The following is a 22,052-nucleotide window of genomic DNA, read 5'->3' as shown; positions in this document are numbered from 1 at the left end:
CTATACCTCACACCATTTGGTGTGGGAGTCCCATCTAGTATGATGGCCCAGTTGCCATTGTCTTAAGGATTTGCCTCAACTCTTGCTTGTTAGCACATGAGAGTGGTTTGCTTTGTCTTCGAGAAGTGAGGTTCGCGTGCCTGGTGAGTGTAAGTGTACTTGTGTCAATGGTTCTTTCACTGCGAGGGGGAAAAGGTGAATATGAGTTCCAGGTTGAAAGGGATTAGTCCCAACTCGGCTAGGAACACACATCACAAAGGACATACACAACTTCTGGCGGAGCAGTCCACTCAGATGTGACAGTCACAACATACAAAGTAAGATAACATGTACAACACTCACGGATCAGTCTGAGATGAGTGCAATGGTTGTTACAGCAAGGTTCATGTGAAAGGTCTGTTTGATGTTCGGCAGAGCAGTTGACATGAACAAGACAACATTAACAACATATACAACACATTTCCATTAATAGATTATGCATTACAACAAATGAATCAATTCAGATGTAGAACACATGGTTAAAGCAACATGAATTACAAGTATTAAAGATAAGTCTTATAACAAATACAATACATGTGTGAAAATGTGTTGGCATGTTGACATGCTTCTGAATTAAGCGAAAGTTCCAAGACACATCATTACACCATATATCACTAACCCCATCAGCAGGGCATTGGAGCCACTACTTACTCCTCAAAGAAAAGATTACAAACTCTCTTGGTTATGTGGGAGGAGTTGAGGTGAAAAAACTTTTCATGTACAAATGAGGGGGGGTATTTATAGCTAAGGGTGAAACTGACCCTTGTGGATGTTCAACTACCCTCATGATCATTTGATTTCCATGACTTTCCAGCTTACATGACTCTATGTTCAACAAGTGGGTCTCTTGGACTTCCATGTTACATCACATTGTTTGACATCAAGCCCATAGTGGATATGTGAGCAACATGACGCATGAATTGACTCAACATGACTTGACATGACAATGTTGGTAAATTTGTGCTGTTGTTGGAGTGCATGTCGAGCTAGAGTGTTATTGAGTGATGGATGTCTTCATGGTGTACCATAGCTTCACCTCCGCATGGCGAAGTGCGCGGAGTTTTCGATGGTCCTTGGTTCGCTTAATGAAGCTTTATCATGTTGTTCCTTGCTTTTATGCTGGAAGGCTTGACATGCTCACTTGTTCACGAAGGTGCATGTTCGTCGCGTTCGTCTGCTTCGCTCGTTTGTCCGTTGGTGAACCTGTCTATCTGCATGTGCTCCCTTCGTTCATCCCGTTCGTCATCTTGACATGTTTGTTGGTGTACTTGTACATATAGTCACTCATGACGAGATGACATCAAATCCAAAACCTCTTAGTCTACCATAACACGTGATCGTTCAAAGGCAAGTGACTGGGATAGGCAACATGACTGTGATGCAGGATGATGGCTCTAGGCAATTGCTGATGAAAACTATGCAAGAGTCACTGAGAGATGGAGACAGGTGATCTGAGTCGACAATGACCATCTACAAGGTCTGGCTCGGCTAGGAGGCAAAATTGCGCAAATTTTGGGAGGAATAGTCTGGGCTGCTAGAAGGCAAGGCAGGCATGTTCTGCGCATTTTCCGGAATGAATAGTCCATAGGGGCTAGAGATCCAAATTTGTGCAATTTTCCAGAGGAATGGGTCGGGCTGTAGGAAGGGTCAGCAGGTAGGGATTGCACAGTTTTTCTGGGGAACTTCCCGGGAGACTAGTAGCCAGATCTATGCAATTCCTAGAGGGAACTGCCAGTTGGCTGTTGGGATCACTAGCAGCGAAATCTGCATAATTTGTAGAGGGAACTGCTAGTTGGCTGCTGGGGTCACTAGCAGCCAAATCTGCACAATTCCCAAAGGGAACTACCAGTTGGATGTTGGGGTCACTGGCAGCCAGGTCTGCGCAATTCCTAGAGGGAATTTCCAGTTGGCTGCTTAGGTCACTGGCAGCAGAAACTACACAATTCCTGGAGGGAACCAACAGTCTGCTACTAGAAACTGCTGCCTAGGAAAATTGTATTAAGGTCAGGAGGCCGACCTGCTAATCATCTCTACGAAATTTCTGATCTGATCTGACTGATGGGCAGCGGGAGGCCTGATCATGAGCACTGTGCAATTTCTGAGATGAACAGTCAGTCGACTGTCCGGGTGGCCAGCATGAGTGTTGATTGAATTGCTTGTGGGCAACACAGCTTGAAAGAACTAGCTTGGTGCTTCTACGTTGTTCTGGTTGACAATCGATCGAGTTGAAAGCAGGGAGATGGTCTGGCTGTCATTGAGGAGTCTCGTCATCAGAACTTCATAAAAAATGACTAAGTGTGTGAACAGTTGAAAGATACATACATGACCATACAGACACACACTCGCATGACTTGACGACGAAACGACCAAACCATCTAGACACACATGTTTAACATGACTGACCGACGGTGCAAGTGACAAGTGCGACACTCGTGATTGATCGTTCATGATCAAGACGACGCTTGCATGACAATGAATGTGACTCCATGTGTGAGTGCGACAAATGCTTTCATGGCGAACACAACAAACACATACGAAGCAAAGACTTTGAGCATAACCAGAACACGGTCACAAGCATGACTTAGACATCAACATGCAGAGACTTGAGTGTAATAAACAAGCAAGGCGAATGTAAAGACTCACACGAGCTTACGGAGTGAACCCGAGTGTGTGCAGTCATCAAGTGAAACTCTCTAAGGGAGGCTCTGAAAATTGGTGCAGGCCAAAATTTTGGAGGGTGGTTGTAGCTGCTACAACACTTGGCTACACACTGGTAGAACTCCAACTTCTCTGTTTCGGTTCATTGCTAGCATAGGGCCTTGGTATTTTGGGAAGTATTGAATTGTCGTGCAGGTTACTTCAGTTTCCCCACTTACCCCGTGGAAATACATGGTTCACCCTTTGCCAACTCAGTCAAACACAATCAAAAGTTCAGCTTAGATATTAGTGTTTCGAATCCAGGAAGGGTAGTTTAGTTCGCAAGTTGAAGATTTTCAGAGTATAAGTCTTCCTCTCTGGTGTTGCTCCACTACGAGTAAGCCTGGATGGTACCTTGACAGAGTCATGGAGGATCTCACACATTGCTCCGCTGCCAGCAAGCCTGGTCAGTAGCCTGGTGGAGTTGCATGCTACACCTCTCTGCACAAGAAGCCTTTCTCTTCTTTCGCCTTTGTATTTTTAAGAGAACTGTGCATAGACACTTATTTATTTTTGGGGTGGAAGAGGGATCCCGACTTATTGAGAGCAGAAGAGGTTGTTCCTTCAGAGAAGCATGTAAGACCTCTGACATAGGTTTGCTCGTTTAGATTTTTCCCCTTCTCCATTTCTACTAATTGGATTAGCTTCAACACACAGAGCAGAAGGCTGAGTACAAGCATGGGGCTTCCCAGTGTGGACACAGGTTCACGGTTAGACCAAATCTTCCCTTACAGACGGTTCATATTTTCCGTTAGGACTTCATTGTCCGAAGGTTGTAACCAAGCATAGAGAAAATGAACACAAGACTAGCCAAGTGTTGCAGTGTCACAAGTCTCTTCAAATTTTAGCCACATACTCTATTCAAAAGCCAGAATGTAGTAGTTGGCAACACTTATTTCCAGAAACAAAAATAGTAATATATCAAACAAACAAAATGCACGTGAACAAAAATAGTAATCAGAATAAAACAAAGCAAAAGCAAAGATAATAAGCAAAACAAACCAAATGAAACAACAAGCAGCAAACATGCTATGTATAAGGCATGGGCGTGGCCCAACCTACCGAACTAATGTTTGAGGACTTGGATGTTTGACAGGAAGATTATCAATCCTCCAATCGAGTGACTGCAGATGACAGGTGCGTGAGCCAAGTTTCTCATGGACCAGTACCGGTCCACCGAGCTCCGCTACCGAAACATGGTGGCATTCCAGAAAACCTTCAAGTGAAGACAACACTACTGTCTCAGGTGTTGTGTGAACATGGGCTCGGATGATGGCACGGGGTAACTGTTTTCACTCTAGGAAGGGTTCAAGTTTCTAAAGTCAATGCGTAAGCGGATCTTCCCAGATTTCTTACGTGGAGGATTTAAATCAGAAAACCAAGTGTGATGATGAACTTTGCAAGTAATCCAAACACTTAAAATGTTAATAAATCTATTCAGTGAAAGGAGTACAAACAACATGTATGTGTTACCTATTCTTTGTTGTAATGGCTTGTCTTCTCCTTTACCTGGAATCTCATGTTGGATTGTTCGCATGTAGTGGGTACTTAGGTCATCATCTACTCATGTAGGCCCATCCTAGTACTGTTCGATCAAGTGGTCAATGATTGGTCGTTGCTGCAGTGTGTAACTTGTACCGAGATTAGCCATCTTCGGATCATGGTGGATCCCCAAGTTGCTCTGTTTGTTCATAGTGTTGGTCTTTCGTGTGTTTAGCATGAGTGCTTTAGCATCATTATTTGTGACTCCGAACTTCAAACAACTTGAAATCGTGCATAGTTCATTGTTTTGGATGACTGAGATGCACTCAGTCCTTGAGTCATCATGCGTTCCTGATTTATCAAGACTCATGGTCCACAACTTGTCTGTACATGGACTGTTTGGCGTGCTGGTACTGTTGCTACTACCATTATTGCTACTACTGTTACTATTAGAAAAACAAACTGTACAAGTTTCATTATCATCAGTTGGGCAAGGAAGGAGTCCCAACTGCTTGTCTGATGAGGTTGGGGTTGGCCGTGTAAGATAACACTCCAATGTCTTTTCCAGGAAGCAGTTGCCAAACATGAGTTCTGCGAAGGCCAATGGTTCATTCTCGCTGTCAAGGGGAGTGACATTGTGTTTCATATACCTCTCGGATAACACCTAGATTTGGTTGCATTTTCCCTTGTACGGAAGCCACATGTGAGACCAGTCTATAGCAAAGTATCCATCTAGCTTGCTGGACCAGTCTCTGCTGAGTAGCAGACCATATGCTTCCGGTATGTCCACAACAATTATGTTGATGCACTGGTGGACTCGACTGTCATGGGATAGTCAGATGATCACGTCTCATAGTTCACCAATGGTTGGTATTGATGTTCTATCAAGTTGGATGATTCTCACGGATGTTTCGCTCCATCGTGCATTGATCTTCTTAGCAATGGAGAGCGGCATGACATTGGCTATCGCGCTAGAATCAACCAAATAGTTGTGGACATTGTAGTTGAAAACTTCGAATGAAAGCAAGAATGGGGGGAAACCTGAGTTTTCTTCTTCCATCCGGAGTGTATTGAGCACAGTGGATAGTGATCCGAGAGGTGTGCATGCTCCCTTGCTGGTAGAGGTTGTGCTATCTGTTTCCATTTGTCCCAATGCACACAGCAGGATATCTCACTGGCTCTAGACTTTGGCTAACTCGAACAAACTGATGTTCGCTCAAGTTTTCTTCATGTCATCGACTATGTTGTAATCCAGAGGTGGTAGACTCATTGAGGTGTTCGGGGTGGAACAAATGCTCATGTTGTTCGGTGGATTGTTCTGCAACTTGCTACTCACGAATGTGTTCTTATCCGCCGCTGTCTTCCCGGACTTGCTTTGTGTTTGTTGCTTTGAGGCAGCTAGTGGATTGACCTTCTTTATCAATCGTCTCACTTTCTCTTGCATCTCCTCAAGTGTCAGGGGAGCCCCTTTACTCCTAAGATTGTAGCGATCATTTTTCTTTTGGGGTTGCTTCTCGGTGTTCATCTTCGAGACTACTTGTGAGCACTGATATGCGTTCACCACATGCCCAGAACTTGGTGCTTCATCAGGTGCAACCTCTTCGTTATCATCAATGTCTTCCGGTTGCTCCTATATGTCGCCATCCACATCGAGTGTATGAGTACAGACAAAGGTAACAACTCGCTTCCAATCTGAACAAGAGTTCTCGGGATGAAATTCTTCATGGAAGGAACAATACTTAGGATCAGCGCATTGATCGAGTTGGAACATAGGCTTCTGCACAAATTTGGAACCGAACCAACTATTGCTTGATGAGTCGGTTGATGAACTACTTTCCTATCTCTATCTGGGTGGATGACTGTTCGCGAATGTGTCCATCTTCCGTTGCTTGAGTTCAGACATTTCGGTGGTCAAGTTCTTGACAAGGCGAGTGAGGGTTTCAATATCAGTTGCTTCCTTGTCTCTGCCCTTGCTTGTCATTTCTTGGGGCTTTCTGCTCGCATCCTTGGAGTCTTTTATTGATTCATCATCCTTGATGACTCCAATGGCATGCAAGTCTTTCTCAACAGTAATAGCCTCTTTGCAACTTTCTAACAGTGTTGGCTTCGCAGCTCGCTTGACGAATTGCACAATGGTGGTTGGCAGTGCAGATGTGTAATAGTCGACAGTGATGGAGTCATGAGGTTTGGTGTCTGCTGCAAACTTGTTCAAGATACACATAAACCTCTGATTGAAATCTTTCACTTTCTCTTTTCCCTCCATATTGAGGCTTCCAATTCTTTGAGTAGCATGGCTGGAGTTTTGTCATCAACAAACTTTTCAAGGAACATACATTTGAAAGAACCCCAGTTCTGTATAGAGTTGGGTGGAAGCCTATGATACCAAGCAGCTGCCGGGTTGTCCAAGATACATGGAAACAATCTACATGCTACGTCATCATAACATACCTCAAGGGTTTGCAACCGTAGGTAGAAGTTGTCTAAGTGGTCTTCTGTCTTCACCGCGCTGTCAGGGTTAAACTTGATGTTCATTCTCTCCGCTCGCTTCAACATCTTGTGCAAAACATCCAGGAGAGCCAATGGTCCCTGAGTCATCCATTCAAGATTCGGTTAGCCATCTCTTCGTCTTCTTCCTCTCCTTCAGAATCTGATGGTTCTAGATCTGAGTTTGTCAGTTTGTCTCCACCTCCACTTCCTCCACTGCCTTCCCCTCTGCCTCCTATACTAGAGTTTGATCCTAAGACCACAAGAGTGCCTTGTTCATCTTCAAAGAAGATTGGAGGTTCCTCTCCATCTTCAATAACTTCTTCCAAACCTTTAAGAGTAGCAAGGACTACTTCTTCAACTGATGATACAACCACTCCTGTGGGAGTGTCCTTTGGCTTCTTAGATGTGCGTGGAAGGTATTGTACGCCTGGGATCAATCCAACTCCTTTAGTGAACTGGAGAGTGATGGGGCAGGCGGAGCGAAGGTGTTGATATGAAATTTCGTGATCAATTCTGGGAGGTGAGGAGTAACCAACTGCTGAGTTGTGAGAGAGGGAGTGCGAGTTATTTCCTTGACCAGATGGTTGATGAGTGAGTGTGAGTGGAATTTCAACCATGTACAACTGGCTTCCCTCCTTCTAGCCCTAGAAATGTTGATGGTGCTAGACCCGCCAACATTAAGGGGATCATCCTAGTATGAAGTCCCAACTAGATCTCACATCATTTGGTGTGGGAGTCCCATCCGGTATGATGGCCTGGTTGCCATTGTCTTAAGGATTTGCCTCAACTCTTGCTTATCAGCACAGGAGAGTGGTTCGCTTTATCTTCAAGAAGTGAGGTTCGTGTTCCTGCTGAGTGTAAGTGTACTTGTGTCAATGGTTCTTTCACTGTGAGCGGAAAAAGGTGAAGGTGAGTTCCAAGTTGAAAGGGATCAGTCCCAACTCAGCTAGGAACACACAACACAAAGGACATACACAGCATCCGGTGGAGCAGTCCACTCAGATGCGACATTCACAACATACAAAGTAAGATAACATGTACAACACTCATGGATCAGTCTGAGATGAGTGCAACAATTGTTACAACAAGGTTCATGTGAAAGGTCTATTTGATGTCCGACAGAGTAGTCGACACGGACGGGACAACATTAACAACATATACAACACATTTCCATTAATAGATTATGCATTACAACAAATGAATCAGTTCAGATGTAGAACACATGGTTAAAGCAACATGCATTACAAGTGTTAAAGATCAATCTTACAACAAATACAATACATGTGTGAAAATGTGTTGGCCTGTTGACAGGCTTCTGAATTAAGCGAAAGTTCCAAGACACATCGTTACACCATACATCACTAACCCCGTTAGCGGGGTGTTGGAGCCACTACTTACTCCTTAAAGAAAATATTACAAACTCTCTTGGCTATGTGGGAGGAGCTGAGGTGAAAATTATTTTCATGTACAAATGAGGGGGGTATTTATAGCCAAGGGTGAAACTAACCCTTGTGGTTATTCGACTACCCTCATGACCGTTCGACTTCCCTCATGACCATTCGACTTCCATGACTTTCCAACTTACATGACTCTATGTTCAACAAGTGGGTCTCTTGGACTTCCATGTTACATCACATTGTTTGACATCAAGCCCATAGTGGAGATGTGGGCAACATGACTCATGACTTGACTCGACATGACTTGACATGACAATGCTGGTACATTTGTGCTGCTGCTGGAGTGCATGTCGAGCTAGAGTGTTGTTGAGTGATGGATGTCTTCGTGGTGTACCATAGCTTCACCTTTGCATGACGAAGTGCACAGAGTCTTCGATGGTCCTTAGTTCGCTTGATGAAGCTTTAACATGTTGTTCCTTGCTTTCATGCTGGAAGGCTTGACAAGCTCACTTGTTCGTGAAGGTGCATGTTCGTCGCATTCGTCTGCTTCGCATGCTTCGCTCATTCGTCCGTTGGTGAACCTGTCCATCTGCATGTGCTCCCTTCGTTCATCCCATTCGTCGTCTTGACATGTTTGTTGGTGTACCTGTACCTATAGTCACTCATGACAAGACAACATCAAATCCAAAACCACCTAGTCTACCATAACACATGATCATTCGAATGTAAGTGACCGGGAGAGGCAGCATCGCTGTGATGTGGGATGATGGCTCTTGGAAACTCCTGATGAAAACTACGTAGGAGTCACTGAGAGATGGAGACAGGCGATCTGAGTTGACGGTGACTGTCCGCAAGGTCTGGCTTGGTTGAGAGGTAAAGTTGTGCAAATTTTGGGAGGAACAATCCAAGCTGCTGGAAGGCAAGGCAGGCATGCTCTACGCATTTTCTGGAATGAATAGTCAGTAGGGGCTAGACAACCAGATTTGCACAATTTTCTAGAGGAACGGGCTAGGCTGCATGAAGGGTCAGTAGGCAGGGATTGCACAGTTTTTCTGGGGAATTGCCCGGGAGACTGGCAGCCAGATCTACGCAATTCCCAGAGGGAACTACCAGTTGGTTATTGGGGTCACTGGCAACCAGATCTATGCAATTCCCAGAGGGAACTGCCAGTTGGCTGCTGGGGTCACTGGTAGCCAGATCTGCGTAATTCCCAGAGGGAACTTCCACTTGGCTGCTGGGGTCACTAGAAGCCAGATCTGCGCAATTCCCAGAGGGAACTGCCAGTTGGCTAGTCAGGTCATTGGCAGCAGAATTTGCGCAATTCTTGGAGGGAACATGCAGTTTGCTGTTGGGAGCTTTTGGATGGGAAAATTGCATTAAGGTTGGGAGGCCAACCTATTGATCATCTTTGCACAATTTTTGAACTGAGCTGACTGATGGGTAGCGGGAGGCCTGCTCATGAGCACTACACAATTTCTGAGATGAACAGTCGGTCGACTGTCCGGGTGGCCAACATGAGAGCTGATTTAATTGCTTGCAGGCAACACAGCTTGAAAGAACTAGCTTGGTGCTTCTGTGCTATTCTGGTTGACAATCGATCGAGTCGAAAGTAGGTTGACAGTCCGGTTTTCAGTGAGGAGTCTGGTCGTCAGAACTTCAACAAAAATGAATAAGTGTGTGAACAATTGAAAGATGCATAGGTGATCATACAGACACACACTCGCATGACTTGATGATAAAACGACCAAACCATCTAGACACACATGTTTAACATGATTGACCGATGGTGCAAGCGACAAGCGCGACACTCGTGATTGATTGTTCATGATCAAGACAACGCTTGTGCGATAATGAATGTGACTCTGTGTGTGAGCGCGATAGATGCTTTCATGGTGAATACAACAAACACATACGAAGCAAAGATTTTGAGCATAACGAGAACATAATCGCAAGTATGAATTAGACATCAACATGCAGAGACTTGAGTGCAATAAACAAGCAAGGCGAATGTAAAGACTCGCATGAGCTTATGGAGTGAACCCGAGTGTGTGCAGTCATGAAGTGAAACTCTCCAAGGGAGGCTTCAAAATTGGCGCAGGCCAAAATTTTGGAGGGTGGTTGTAGCTGCTACAACACTACAATAAATTTGTTGATATGCTTTATAGGCCTATTGTTAGGGAAACTACTTTACTCAAGCATAATTATGTTTTGCATGAAAGTTATATTGAGCAATATGCATTAAATAATGACTTTCAGGATGTTTATGCAAGATTGGGTCAAGGTAATAAAGTAGAGGAATATGATTATCATTTGCATGGTAACTTGTTATACCATGTTGGCAAGCTTTGTAATCCACAAGGAGAAAGAGTCAACATCATAAGAGAGGCACATACTTCTCTTATTGTTGGTCATTTCAATGTAAGTAAGATGGTGGCACATCTACAAAGGTATTGTTATTGGCCTCGTATGCTTGAAAGTGTGTCACATTTTATTAAAGGATGTTCATTATGTGCAGTCAGTAAGCCTAGCAATATAAAAATAGGATTGTACACACCACTTCCAGTTCCTTCATGACCATGGGACAGTGTTTCTATGGATTTTGTAGGAGGACTTCCATTGTCAAAAAGAGGTCATGATTATTTGTATGTAGTTGTGGATAGGTTCAGCAAAATGTGTATTTTGATGTCATGTAAAAAGCAAGTTACAGTTGAATAGACTGCTAAGTTATTCTTTCAGAATGTATGGGTGCATTTTGGATTGCCCACATCCATTGTTAGTGATCGAGATTCTCGCTTTGTTGTGAATTTTCGGTCAAGCTTGTGGGGGTTCATGGACACCAAACTGAAAAAGAGTACAACATTTCATCCACAAACAAATGGTCAAATAGAGGTGGTGAACAGAACAATGATACATCTTCTTCGTGGGTATTGTAGCAAGCATCCTAAGTTGTGGGATGAACATTTGCACTATATTCAACATGCTTACAACCGAGCCAAGCACTCTTCAACTCAAACATCGCCATTTGAGGCATGTTTGTGATATGTGCCTAAATCTCCTTTGGATTTCATTTTTGGCAAAGATGTTGCTATTGATGGTCATAGTGACATAGACAAAGCAAGAAGGTTCATTGAACAAATCTAATTGGTACACCAAAGAGTTCAAGAACAACTTGAAAAGAGCCAAGGCAAGTACAAAGCAAGGCACGACAAGCATCGTGTAGATCATAAGTTCCAAGTCGGTGATGAAGTTTGGCTTCACATTAGCAAAGAGAGGTTCCAAGGAGAAGGTAAAAAACTGAAACCAATTAGATATGGTCTATTTAGAATTTTGGAAAAGATTGGTAACAATGCCTTCAGTTTGGATTTGCCTTCATATATGCAAATTTATGTTGTTGTTAATGTTGAGAGCTTAAGGTTGTATGAGCCTCCTTTGATTGAATATCAAGGGGATAATGTTCAAATTCCATCTATTGAAGACTTTTCTCCAAAATTCCTTGATGAGCTTCAACAAGACACTATACTTGACAGAAGAACAAGGACATCGAAAAGAGGAAGTGTCAACTATCTTCGAGTGGGGCTCAAGGGAACAAATCCTTTAAAGGCCAAATGGATAGATATTGGAAAGGTGAGGGAACTGTATCCTCACCTGCTAGACAACTCAAAGTGATATTTTGGGGTCCAAAAGGCTTCTAGTGGGGAGGAATGATCAGGTGCTCAGAATTATTCTCAAAAATAAAAGTCATCAGAATGGTGTGGAACCTGAACAACCACATAATGCTCGTCATCCTGAATCTAGTGCAACTCGTTTCGTGCGAAACATACTCCGTATGACTCCAGAAATGAGTTATGTCCACTTTTGTCAAAACTGACGAATTTTCAAAAAAATGGACAACCCAGTCAGCAGTCCGTACTGCTGACGTGGCGCTAACTGGGCAGGGTATGTGGCAGTTTGACTTGGTCAAATTTTCCTCGGTGAATGGGGTGCTGACAAGTGGCATTGTAATATTGGTTGAAATTTTCACATTTTCTATTGGTTGGAATGATGCCCAACCACGAGCTGACACGTGGCCTAGCCGAAGACCGCCACGTGGCAGCCTGGGAGGCCACCAAAATGTTGTTATAGACCGGGCGGAGGTAGCGGGGGTCGAACCCACGACCTCCCAACACACAACAAAGTCCAATGCCAACACACCACGAGTGTAGTTCTTAACTATATGGGATTGCACGTTTTATTTAAAGTTTAATGCCACTCGGATTTGGGGTAGGGCGGACTTAACCGCCCCCCATGTGAACACTCGCGTGACCGCTAGCATTAACCGCCACTGTCGATCACCATCACCTGACCGCCATCATTTAACGGTCCATGTGAATGCTCCAATCTTAACTACTAACATTATATGTGACCACTTGGAGGACCGCCACTGCTTGGGGTAAACTGCCCACATGTGAACACTCATGTAACATTTAATTTAACCGCTGGCAAGTTTTAGTGGGCCAGTTACTGATCCAACAAATCCGCCCGAAAATTGGGGAATTTGTCGCTCCTATAGTAGAATTTCGGGCAAAAATGTGGGTTTGTTATTGGATTTTGGGCAAAATGTAGAGCGAATAGTGGAAAAACTAGGAGAGGTCATAACTTCTCTAGTTTTCGACCAAATTGGGTGCAGAAAGAGGCTAGGTAGCCATTTTTGGACATTCTGGACTCATTGGAGCAGGTTTCAGAAGCATTTGAGCATTGTAAACACATATTTTTACACATTTGAGCATAATAGAGAGGCCCAAGCCATTGGAAGCTGGACCAAGGAGACGTAGCCCAAGAGGGGTGAACTCCTTCATCATGTTCCTGTTGTGATGTGTTTTTGGTGATGTTTTGTACATTTATATGTTGTTGTTTAGTTTCTATTTATGTTAAAATTTCTCATAAAATTAACATAAAAACTCATTTTTCACTTGCAAAACTCATGAATCCTTAAGCACATGAATATCATTTTGTTTCTAATCTGAGGAGGATCTTAGCAAATCAAACTAATATTCTTAATCAGATCGATCACTTATATGAGAGAAAGGGCGACTAGTTGCCCAAGCATTCCTCAATGAGTGATAATGTATAAGTATTGTGAAGGGAAGGTGAAAATAACCATAGGAAGGGTGCAATAAAAAGCTCCCATTTGGATTTCTATCAAGAATTAAAAAATGGGTGCACTTAGATTTGCAAATGGGAATAGTATAAGAAATATGCTAATTTGTATTTAGAGGAAAGATAGAAGGAAGATGCCAATTTGCTTTTGTAATTATTTATATTTAGATTGATTGTCATGAAATTAAATTATTATGACTACACATTAACCAATACTTAGGCTTCTCAAAGTATGAAGAAAACATGAGAGAGTGTGTGTACTTTCTTGTGACTTGTAAGGTTGTTGCATGCCAAATCCAAACAAACACATTAATAAATAGGTCGAGAGATGAGGAGTGCTATGTAAGATAATGACATATCGACTATTGAGGGATACTAGTCATTGGAGTGAGTTAATTAATGGACAAACTCAACCTCTTTTATTTGAAATTCATCCCTAAATATGATAATAATTTTTGTCAAAGGTTAAACTTCCACCTAATTGAGGGAACTTTGCCATTTGGAGTTCCATTTTAAGACTACCTAAATTATCAAAATTTTGAAAAAAATTAATACATCAAGGTAGAACTTTGCCTCAAAAAAATAAAATAAAATAAAACCAATCACAAAGGTTGAGTTTGTCCACTTATTAACTCAATCCATTACTCTTTGACCAATAAATACTTTAGGGTGACGTCTTCTTCTCATTTGTATGTCCACTTATCAAGTCATTCCATTACTCTTTCACCAATAAATAATTTAGGGTGACGTCTTCTTCTCATTTATAATTATTTTATAAAAATAGTTTCTTTTATAATAATTGGTAAATTTAGTTTTTTTTTTGTTAAATCAATATTCTAGAAATGTAAATTGAACCCCTTGTAAATGTTAAAAGGAATTCAATTTTAATCACTGTTCAATATACACATTATAAATAGGGGTGGCAAGAGGGGGAGGGTTTATCCTTAATCCCAATGGAAAATAAGTGTTGAAGTACTCCTGGGGGCTAGGCAAGAAGACCAACAATCAAACTGAAATGTATGGCCTCTTGCTTAGGCTAAACTTGACAAAAGAAATGGAAATTACTAAGATTGTGATATTGGAAGACTCTCTCCTCACCATCCAATATCTATATAGAGGTTCTTTTCGCAAGGACAATCAACTTATACTTCTTGTTCACATTTGGGTGCCATCGACCACTTTCATATTAAGGCCTTTTATCATATCCTCATATCAACAAACGAATACAATCATCTTTCTAGTGGATGAACTCTAGTCACTTAAAGCTAAAGTTAATCATGATGATGACAAAATTGATGCCTTGCACTAGCAACTAAATGATCTGCAAATGCAAATGGGGACAAGTGAAAACCAAGGCTCTACAAGCAATGTACTCAATTGATCTCTTGATAATTTGCAGATTGATCTTAATAGACCTTTCGCAGAAGACCCTCCTCCCTTTTGTTTATGAATTCCTACTGTAAATTTGTCTTTTTATTAGGTCAACTTTGCAAAATGTATGTATGTTGATCATTTGCTGTAGTAAGTTTATAGTTTAAAATTTTGGAACCTCTTACTAATCTTCCTTTGGAAAAACAAAAATATGAAAACACAATGTAATCATTTCCCGTATATCTTGCTGCATCTAGATGCAAACTTAATAAAAAACTACTCATATATCTAATATAATAAATTGCAATTAATCCAAAAATTAACCTAAACCTTATAACAATATTGTTAAATATTCAACAAATTTTGTATAAACAATTCGTAGTTCAAATCTTTTAATTACATTCACTGCTCTATATCAACATGCTCACTAGAAAGTCAAAACTTTAAAAAATAATGTCCAAATTGACTGAATTATATTTACCACCATAAAATGGAAAGTAAAGTTTCAAATTTGACTGAATCTATTTGAAACTTTAATTGAAAAATATAAAAAAATTTAAAGGTTGAAATGCAGTGTTATAAACCAATATAAAACATGGGAAGACAGAGAGTCAAATTTGACTGAATCTGTGAAGTATTAATAAGCATTAATGAGAAATACCGTTATGCTTGATATGTACCTACCGGAAAATCTAAAATTCTGTTCCAAGTCAACTCACACCTCCCTTCACATTATTCCGCGAATCCAATTAGCACGTGCACCTTAACAACATGTTCATCTTAACCATAGTTAAATACCTAAAGCTGATGGCGCGTTAAGTCCTTAGTATTTTGGTTTCGGGTGGTGGTAGGGTTTCAAAAGGTTCCAGGACTTTGGGCTGAAGCTCAGCTCTGCTCTTCTTCGATTCTTCCGGTAAACCTGTGGATGGTAATCTCTTTGAATCTTTCTCACTTTAATCTATTATAATATATTTTCAGGTGAATTACACGTATTTTTTCAACTAAACATCTTCACTGCAAAATCCGCGGTCGCTTTTGGCAACTGATTGCCGTGATATACGTTTGGTTATGGGAGTTATTGGACGCGGGTTCGATTCTTCTGGACTCGCTTAAAATCTAAATTCCTTGGGATCCGCGGTTAGAAATCTTTGGAAATCCCAAACCCTAATGCAACTTGAAATTAAACTCCGTTGTAAATTTGATCAAGAGTTCGACTCTTCTCTGGTCACGACTTTTCTGATGTACTAGTCCAAACCCTAGCACCATTAATCCTTTTTCTCGGGTGGCAAGTGATAAATTCCTCTGCCACCGCTTTGTTCTCGTCTATTTTACTAAAATATTTTTCCTTTACTTTGTGCCTATGCCTGCTACCATTGTGGGCCTAAACCCAATTTTGGATTTGAAGGAAGGGGTTGAAAATTAAGATTTGAAGAATCTGATATTTCGCTGGTGAAATTAGCGTGGATTGTATCTTCAATGATGTGATAAACTCATGGCCTTTACCATGGTGGCATAATCTCTGGGCACTCTGCAGATTTTCAATAGATTTTGATTTTTATCTTGAGCTGGCAATGATTAGGTCCCACTTAGCATGGTTTGGGAGGTCTGCATTGTCCACTTTCGGTTCATTCACTCATGTTTTTGCATACATCAGTCCTGGCGACTTGGGCACTCTCCAAGCCACTCGCCCCTAAGGAGGGGCGAACGTTAAAAATCCATTAGTTTGAAGAAAAGGCAAGTACTTTCCATACTGGTGTTGGCTTGGTAGGGACATGTATGCCAGACTAGGTATTGCGTACCACCACTCATAATGTTGGTAATGATGTGAGAATTGAGATGGAATTTCATTCTAATATTACCAGATGTGGAATTCACGTGGTCAATGTTGATGAACTTTTTTTGTTTGTTGTTCTGTGAATTTTTTTCCACTGCTATTTATTCAACTTTCTGTATTTTCTGTCCATTCTGTGATTTTCCATGCTCCTTATTCAACTTTCATGGCATCATTTGTTTCTTTGCAGGATATGTTCAATTAGGGTTGATTGAGTTACAGTGCTTTGCCCACGCTCTTACACAGTATTTTGTTAGTTGTTAATGGACATTGGTGTTTATCACAAAATGAATGTACTCTATTGAATGAATAAAAGGATTGGGTCTTTAAAGATAATACACATGGGCCTGGAAGAGGCGGATTGAAGGTCTGATCTTATTTTCAGAAAGTGATTTGGAGAATATGACTGGAGGAAGTATTACATGTATTCTATGGATATCATCTACCGTGTGTTAATGAATTTTTGGTCCATAAATTCTGCTGGAAAGTGATGATTGCAAAGGAGCTGTTTGTCAAGGCATTTATTTGTCAAAAACATGTTAACAGGAACCGGAAGGAGCACTATAATTATGAATTGCACGTTTTTGGTGAACAGAGGAAATAAAATATTAGACCTCTTATGGTAAATCCAGGAATTAATTGCAGTCGGGAGTTAGAGTAAAAGTCTGTTGCCATATATTGAAAGTTCACTCTGCATGCAGGCTGTGGGATCTTGTTATTATTCACATATAAGGGTAAATGATTGGATACAACGTTGACATTGAAGTCTAAGTAGAAATCAATCTCTGGGTCATTACGGCAGAGCTAAGACGGGGTCTCTTTGTTGTGTGGCCGCAAGGCCACATGGATCTAATAGAGAGAGTAGTGAGTGGTCCATTGGCCCCAATGAGCCTCACTGGCGAACAAATGGGAGTTTCTCACCCCCACTTTCAAGAAGATGGGATTACAGATTCCATCCTGAGGCCTTGCCCTCTGGCTCGCATGGCCTTCAGTTATATGGATCTTCGTTATCTTCAACTAGTAAAGGAAGCAGAAGTAGGATAAGCAGCGATCATTTTTCAAATCACCAATATTCAGTGTCCGATAGCATTGTTTCTTATTTAAGTAGTCCATCTGACAGTTTCCATGGGCAGCATTGGAATGCATTCGCGCAGGGAATCAGCAATGGTGAGTTTATTCCTGGTGCTGCTATGTCAGGTATAGTCCATAGTACATCAAGGCCATAGTTTTCAATCCTGTATATGTTTGGGTAATGAAACTAAGAGAGGAGGTTCATGGTAATAGTAATTTCTTATTAAAAAATTATTGTTATAATGTGCATTTTTTGGTCAGCATAATTACTAGAGAAAAGCAAATGTTGGTATAGGTTATTATCTTTCAGCTCTTTTCTATATCAGATTTTAGTGTATCAGGCGTTGTTTTGTTATCATTATTAACCCAAACTATTTTAATAAAACCTTTTTGTAGAGTTCCGAGGTAATATTTCTAACAGTGTTGCAATTTTGTTCGATTTTTCCTGATTTTTTAAAGTTGCGAATTTGTCTGATATTTTCTGAATTTTTCAGATCCAAGTTTATTCTTGCCATTATCTTCCTATAATTTCCAATTTTTTTCTCAATATTTCCAACAAGGTTTTTTTGAGGCCTTAGGTATAGATTCCCCATAACGATATATTTCGAGCAAGGTTTTCTCATAAAGAAAATAATGAAATTAAATCAGTAAAGCAGGGGTAACATGCGTGCTGTAAGATTTTTTATTTGAAGCCATTGAAACTCACTTGATGAATAATTGGAAGGCCAATAGCTTCTTGCACCTTTTGAAATTTGGACGATTGACTGTCTCATGTCAGATTATCTATATACTATATATGTTTGAATTAAATCCAAGTACTAACCTGTGTTAGTTTGTGCTATCTCTTGAGAGTGAATTAGCTGCTGTTGATGAGGATTGTACTATAGTTATGTAAGTTACAAGAAACCCAAAGTACTACTTTTTTATGAACTACAAGGCAGCCTTCGTTGGCTGTTTCAAAATATTTATTGAGATCTATATTAGGGCCATGGGCATGGAACTTGATTATGAAAAATATTTGGACTATCAGAGATGCTGAAGTCGTTAACCTTGCTTGACTAAGTCCTATGCAGCCTTCGTTGGCTGTTTCAAAATATTTATTGAGATCTATATTAGGGCCATGGGCATGGAACTTGATTATGAAAAATATTTGGACTATCAGAGATGCTGAAGTCGTTAACCTTGCTTGACTAAGTCCTATGCTATCTAAATTATGATGAAATGTTGAGATTCTTTACTTGAGCCACTCAAGTACAATCCTTTTTGATAAGATGGAATGTGTTGTTTTACAAGCAGATAGGAATGCAACGAACCTTTTTCTCTATAGTTGATTTGTAAAACTATATAATTGTCAATACATTCATAAATATACTGAAAGGACAAATGATGGCCTGAAAACATGTTGACTAAAACAGAAGCAAGAAAATTTCAATATGGAGATATATTCAAGAGGTAATGACTCCTTTAGAGGGTGTTCATGGAATACAATCTTTCATTGTATCTAATTCATTCACGTGTCAATATTATTACCTTTTTATCTTCGTTGATTTTTTTAGCAAATATCCTTGGCCACAACAATAAAATCCATTGATCCCTCATTTGGAAATTGGTGCCCCAATGATTAAGCATGTCTCGTTGACTACTAGCATGGATAGACTGCACATCTCAGTTAGTGTCAACATTGATGGCATTCCCTGGGAAAGAGGTTGGTCATTATTCCACTCCATATCTTGTATTATTTTTGTCATCGTTCAATAGGATTGTTCCTCAGACTGTTGGACTATACAAATGGTTTGGATGTTGGATTTTTGAGCACACGAGACAGACAGGAGAAGGTTAGAAATGGACTGGTGCATAATATCTCATTTTATTATGAATGAGTCATTTGATACACTGAGGTTGTTCCCCTTTTATCTACACTGAGGTGGTAGTTTACCTATTTTACGTAATTTTCCCACTAACTAATGACCTAACATCATTTGTTACATTCACTGTTACATTATAATTGTAGGTCTGCTATATTATTGAGTGTTGATTATTCTAATTTCTAACACCCTCCTTAACGCAAAATATAAATATTTTTTCTAATCCCCACTCAATACAAAATCCATAACAACTTGACTCAATAAGTAAAGAATGATTACGAAAATTTAAAAGACACCCGCGTTCAGTCTCAACAAAGCAACACTGCTCCAGTTTTGAGACTTTTGTAGGTGCTCAATCTGATTTGCATCACCCTCTCTCAGAAAGTAGATATCCAATTGATTCCTCTAACAATATCTTATCACCCTCTCTTTGCTATGTAGGTAGAATACAAATTGAACTCTCCTAGTTCATCAACTAACTAGGCATCTTTACTGAGTTCCCTCCTTCTGGAGTTCAAATTGTGGAGCTGTCCATGAAAACAATTGGTCATCACCAATTTTATCATCATCCTATTCATTATTAGAATCTTCCAAAATAGTCAACACTTGAAATGATAGCCATATTACGGGCTATTCTTTTTTCACACATTATTGGGTTTCCCTTTAAAAGATAAGATAATACTGTCAATGTCCAACAAATGACCAGAAAAGTAGGTCAAAGGGGCTAAAAGAGTACATCCAGCCAAGATAGAGAAAGTGGGAATGTGAAAGCAACTCATAGATCATTACTGAAAACATAAAAAGAGAAAGAATGAAGTGTCTAGCAAAAGGCTAAATGTCTAGCTAGGATAAGATATAAATTAAGCTGCAAGTGAAACAAGCCTAGTCCCTTTCTTAGGACCTGTCTTGGGCATGCATGCATGTCTGTCAGCAGGACCTGTCCAGTCTGTTGATATCAGTTTTAAAAGAAATTTATTTTTGAAGAAAATAAAAGCTGTTGCTGTTTTGTTTTGCATAAGAAAATAACTACCTCTGTTTAAGATGAATACCTTCGACGTTGTTCTAGACTCTGAAATTTGAATAGCCTGGTTTTTCAGCTGGTGTTGTTCATTATTGTGCTTCAATATAACCCCAATACATGCTGCAAAATTGAAAAGATTTCTTATTTCATCACCAAATTTACAACACTAATACATGCTACAAAATCTAGAGTAAATATTTTTCTCGAAAACTCATTTTTATCACCATTCAATCTATCATTATCTCATTCATTATTAGAATCTTTCAAACATTCGACACTTGAATTGATGCATTGGCCATATTATAGTCTACCATTCTTGTTTCACGCATTGTGGGGGTTTCCAATAAAATATAAAATAAATAAGAACCTAATTTTATTAATGCCCAAAAAATGACCACAAAATATTTTAGTGGGACTGAAGAGCACATCTAATCCGGATTTATGCAAGAACAAAATGAAATACCGATTCAAACCAAAACACAGAGATACAATGAAACATAATTTCAATTAATAAATAACAACTGCTGAAAACTGTTTTTAATTAATAAGAGAAACAAACTAGCTCGAGTGATGATAGCTTATCTTTGAGAAGAGATGTGACGGCTACATGCCTTATGAACTATGTTACAATGAGGCTCGAGGGCCTTTTTATTATTGAGAAACAATGGAAAACCCTAAACATCCAAAAATTTAACCCTAGGAGATGAAGTGCCAAAAGTTTGTGGGCCATGTTGGGATTAGTTGGAATGCCAACTTCCTGGGGTCGTAATTTGGGCATATGATCTTTGTTTGGCGCACATGATACCTCGTTAGAAAGATATATTTGAGGACACCAGATTTTCCCAGCAAGCCCCTGCCATATGGGCTATAGGCTCGATATGTTTTTAAAAAAAATGCCGTTTAGGGCCTCAAAATGGCTCCGAAATTTTAGGACCTGAAAACTGCCAAAAATAAAAAGTTGTGTTAGAATTGAAGAAATTGAAAGGAAACAGTGTTGGGGTACAACTGGAATAGGCGGGTGGCCGCCAGTGTCCACCTGAATCAATCCTTCCCCCTTGGGAAGCAATGGTCCTCATTGTGTTGAGTGCCTCCATGAGATGGGGAAACTTTTGTTGGACTTGGTCCCTAGTGAGCCACTTGCCTTGGTGCAGAAGCTGACCAACTTTGACAACTTGATAAAGTTGGATCCTCTGTTGGCGAGTGTTCTTGATTTGTGTGTCCATGATTCAGTCAGTTGTGGTGTGTTCCATGCAGTCTGAGTTGAGTTGTATTGGTGCCAACTACTCAACAATGTTTGATGTGTCCAACAATGGTGGAAAGTATGGTTGAAGGCGGTCCACATTGAACACTGGGTGCTAGCTAAGGAATGGGGGGATACTGAGCTTGAAAGTGTTGTCTCCCATAGCCTTGGTGATGGTGTAAGGGCCGCATCGGAGGGGTCGAAACTTTCGATGGGCTTCGACAAGACATTTTTTCTGCGTATGCAACCACACTTTGTTACCCATCTGGAACTTATGTGGCACCTGATGCTGATCATGCCATTGTTTGTACTTGGCATTGGCTTTATCCAAGATGTCACGAACTTGCTAGTGGATGAGTTGAATGCGTTCAATAAACCTGGTGGGTTTATTAACTTTGGACTGAACATGTGCAAA

General features: G+C 40.5%; 1 protein-coding gene across 1 annotated transcript in view; it reads left to right on the top strand.

Annotated features, from left to right (window-relative positions):
- LOC149164712 (uncharacterized) overlaps nucleotides 1–22,052 on the top strand; it is an 87,818-nt gene that overhangs the window by 11,688 nt on the left and 54,078 nt on the right. The window contains exon 2 of the mRNA XM_089429584.1: nucleotides 17,206–17,637. Coding sequence (XP_089285710.1) covers nucleotides 17,206–17,637 — 432 coding nt within the window. The remainder of the gene's footprint in view (nucleotides 1–17,205; nucleotides 17,638–22,052) is intronic.

Source organism: Pinus tabuliformis, chromosome 5_1, assembly GCF_031772625.1.
Source record: "Pinus tabuliformis cultivar Carrire ecotype Pingquan chromosome 5_1, CPIR1, whole genome shotgun sequence".
Lineage (NCBI taxonomy): Eukaryota > Viridiplantae > Streptophyta > Pinopsida > Pinales > Pinaceae > Pinus > Pinus tabuliformis.
Note: the sequence above shows the minus strand (reverse complement) of the source record. Positions and strands in the feature narration are given on the sequence as shown.